General features: G+C 33.9%; 1 protein-coding gene across 1 annotated transcript; it reads left to right on the top strand.

The window, feature by feature from the left end:
• Positions 1–1,974: 1,974 nt before the first annotated feature.
• Positions 1,975–2,901, top strand: LOC110289414 (olfactory receptor 8K5-like). Its single transcript, XM_021155610.1, has one exon. The coding sequence runs from the start codon at positions 1,975–1,977 to the stop codon at positions 2,899–2,901; it is 927 nt and encodes a 308-aa protein (XP_021011269.1).
• The last annotated feature ends 1,202 nt before the right edge of the window (positions 2,902–4,103 follow it).

The raw sequence follows: 4,103 nt of genomic DNA, 5'->3' as shown, positions 1-4,103 counted from the left end.
TTTTATATTGAATAGTCATTACATAATTACAGGCACAGAACTGTTTTAAGAGTTGTAGAATTTAAATAGATTTCTACAATGAAATCACCTATTAAACATTCTATATCAATTGTAAAAACTTGAAACATTATTTTCCACAAAAGATAAATTGTGAGAATTAGAAAATGAATTTATGTTCAAGGAAAATAACTACTAAGAGGGAGACTAACATGACAGCCAACAAACTACAGAAGCTGTGGTATTAAAAGCATTAAATTTTGGAGATAGGTAATACTTCTAAGTCTCCTTCTTCATCTGGAACTACTTATCCTCTACCATAAAATACTAGAGCAATACTTCCCAAGATAGTTTTCAAAGATGACAGACTATTATTTTTGTGTGTAAAACAGGATCTAAAACAATATTTGAAATAAAAAGAGAAATAGCAGAAAACCCTATTTTAGAAAAGGAAATAGGACTGCCAAGAAGTCTCAGCAGGTAAGGACACTGGATACCCAGGGTGACAGCTTGAATTTACTCCTTAATGTGTATGGTAGAAAGAAACACAGAAATCTGGAAATTGCTTGTGACTTACTTACCTTCTTCGTGGTAATATGCACCCCACACACAAATATATAAATATACAAGTATGCAAATATAGCTGTAAAACTCAGAAGAATGTATAGAGTGCTCCAGCAGCTATGAACACCAGCTTTTCCTTAGATCCCATCTTAAGAATCCAAAAAGTAAAATATCAAATGGAATACCAAATGCAGATTTTTAGATTGTTTCTAACTTCAATAAGCTAGATACATATAGCCCCTGCTACAAACTAAAGAATTGTATCTTATTACTTTCTAATACATCACAAAACATAACAGAATACTTTGATAGTTATTATTCTTATAAAAATCATGCTTATGAAATCACACATTCCTGCTGAGTTCAAACAGAGTACAATAAGTGAGAAATTCAAATTTATTACGGTTATATCAAAATCACTATTACTTTATCTTTTCTAAATATTTACTTTTATTGCGAAACTAAATGTTATAATTGAAATATTTTAAAATTTTTTAATTATACATAATTAACAAGTAAGATAATAAAATTTTAAATAATTAAGTACTTTAGAGAATTTATTTTGACAGTGAGGAAGAAATAAAGAATATTGAATTAAGCATTTGACCTCTTTGGATATTGATTTAAATCAGGAGTATTTTCAGGAATAGATTATGATCACATTAGTTTTATGCTAATTTTGGGTTTTTCTCTATTAAAAATGAAATGTAGAGTAGATAAGACAGAAATGTACAATAACCATTTTCACTTTAGTTGGCTGAGCTAGTGCTTGCCTAAGGAAGTTATTGTAACAAGACAAACCACACTTATTGATCCTAGCTACATCATTAGTATACAATATTTAATTGATTACATGATTGTGAAATTACATTTGACAATCTATGGCCTGGAGAAAATAAAGACTGCACCTTAATTTTCAAGAAGAATGGTAATCTATTCTATTATATCTGACCATAAACACCACAAGGCAAGTAAGAGATGAATTCTTCAAGTGAACCAAACAAGGTTGTTCTATTGAGATTTAAAGATCCATGGGGCAGTATTTTTTTAGAGTTAGAAGTCATAAAATATCCAAATACGTTACATGTAATTTATTTAATGTAATAGTCAGTGTGATTCTTACAAAAGTAAATTTGTATTCTTACATGACTTTATTTTCTGTGTACTTACATCAACTCTTTGCAGAGTCTTAAGTTTAATCATTTCCTATTTTTAAGTGCTTCATATATATTCCCTATTTTACAAAAAGCAAGTTTTATTTTCTTAAAATATGTAAAAATTACTTGTATTGTCTAGTTTTGAATAAAATATTTAACTTACCTAACAATGACAAATACAAAGTTTATATGGTAATGAAAGAAATCTAATAAATCCTTACTGTTTTTTAAAGAAGAGTTAATTTTGGAACATCCAATGGGGCAACCAAATATAACAATGCCAACTGAGTTCATCCTGATGGGAGTCACACAGACTGGTGAGCTGAAACTCCCACTGTTTGCAGTCTTCCTTGCTATCTATGCAATCACTGTGGTGGGAAACCTCGGCATGATCATTTTGACCAAACTGGACTCTCGCCTACAAACCCCTATGTACTTTTTCATCAGACACCTTGCTTTCATTGATCTTGGAAACTCTACTGCCATCTGCCCCAAGATGCTGGTGAATTTTGTTGTGGATCAAAACACCATCACCTATTATGCTTGTGCCACACAGATGGCATGCTTCATTATGTTCATTGTCAGTGAACTTTCAATCTTGTCCTCCATGGCCTATGACCGCTATGTGGCTATCTGCAACCCTCTACTCTATAGTGCTATAATGTCTCAGAGACTCTGTCAAGTGCTCGTTGGAATTCCATATCTCTACAGTATCTTCCAGGCTCTGCTGTTCCCTATTAGGTATTTCACATTAAGCTTCTGTGGTACTAATGTCATAAGCCATTTCTATTGTGATGTTGTCCCCTTACTACCTTTGATCTGTTCACATGTAAAAGAGACAGAATTATTGACTATATTGTTTTCAGCCTTCAATTTAATCTCTTCTCTTCTTGTTGTTCTTTTGTCTTACATGCTAATTTTGTTAACCATATTTCGAATGCATTCTGCAGAAGGTAGGAAAAAAGCTTTCTCCACTTGTGGTTCCCATCTGACAGTGGTGGTTGTATTCTACGGTTCTCTACTCTTCATGTATGTTCAGCCTAAATCTGCTCACTCATTTGAATATGANAAAGCAGCATCTGTGTTTTATACTTTAGTGATCCCCATGCTTAACCCCTTGATTTATAGTTTAAGGAACAAAGAGGTAAAAAATGCCTTTCATAGAGTATTTAAGAATCTATGAAGACTGCATTTTTCAGTATTAAGTAATAATATGTGACAATTGTAACTGCCATATGATGATATTTCCAAAATAGTTGCTCTCAGTCTCTTGTCCATCACCTTACATTTCTTGTAGACAGGACAAATTTGGGTCAAAAGTTTTATATGTGGGAGGTGCTGTTACCCCTCCACTAGGTATTTGTGCCTGGCTTCATGAGGTGACCTCTTCATGTTCCATAGCCTTATTGATATGAGTCTCAGCTAAGGTCACTCCCATAGATTTTCCTATTCCAGGTCACTGACATGTCCTAGAGATGCCCCTACTCTTCCACACACAGCAGCAGCAGATTGCCATTAATTGTGGCTCTTCAGAACTCTCTCCTGTCTCTACCCACATCTGATCCTAACACTCCATTACCCTTCCCATCCCCTTGCCCACTCATTTCCCTCCTGCCATCTGACTCCTATGACTATTTTATTCCCCCTTATATGTGAGAACCAAGCATCTTCACTTGGAGCTGCCTTCTTGTTTAGCTTCTTTGGGTCTGTGGAATGTATCATATCTATACTGTACCTTATAGCTAATATCCACATATAAGTGATTACATGCTATGCATGTCCCTTTGGGTCTGGGTTATCTCAATCAGGATGGTATTTTCTGGTTCCATCCATTTGCCTGCAAAATTCATGATGTCCAAACTTTTAATAGCTGAATAGTATTCCATTGTATAAATGAAGCATATTTTCTGTATCCATTCTTCAGTTGAGGGACATTTGTATTATTTCCAGTTTCTGGCTATTATGAATAAAGCTACTTTGAACACAGTGGATCACATGTTCTTTGACTATGATGGAGCATCATTTGGGCATATGCACAGGAGCTGTATAGCTATGTCTTCAGTTAAAATCATTTCTAATTTTCTGAGAAACCACCAGATTGATTTTTAGAGTTGTTATATTTCTCTGTTCAGTTCCTATTTGTTGGCCTGTCATTTCAGTGAGAGTGGGATGTTGAAGTCCCCGCTATTAATGTGTCATAATTGAAATGTGATTTAAGCTTTAGTAATTTTTCTTTTACAAATGTGGAAATCCTTGCATTTGGGACTTAGGTGTTTACAATTGAGACTTCATCTTGGTGGAATCTTTCCGTTGATAAGTATGGAGTTTCCTTCCCCATAACATTTGTTTGGAAGTCTATTTTATTAGATATTAGAATAGCTACTC

The sequence above is a fragment of the Mus caroli genome, chromosome 2, assembly GCF_900094665.2.
Source record: "Mus caroli chromosome 2, CAROLI_EIJ_v1.1, whole genome shotgun sequence".
NCBI lineage: Eukaryota > Metazoa > Chordata > Mammalia > Rodentia > Muridae > Mus > Mus caroli.
The sequence above is the reverse complement of the archived record's forward strand: the minus strand, read 5'-3'. Positions and strand labels throughout refer to the sequence as shown.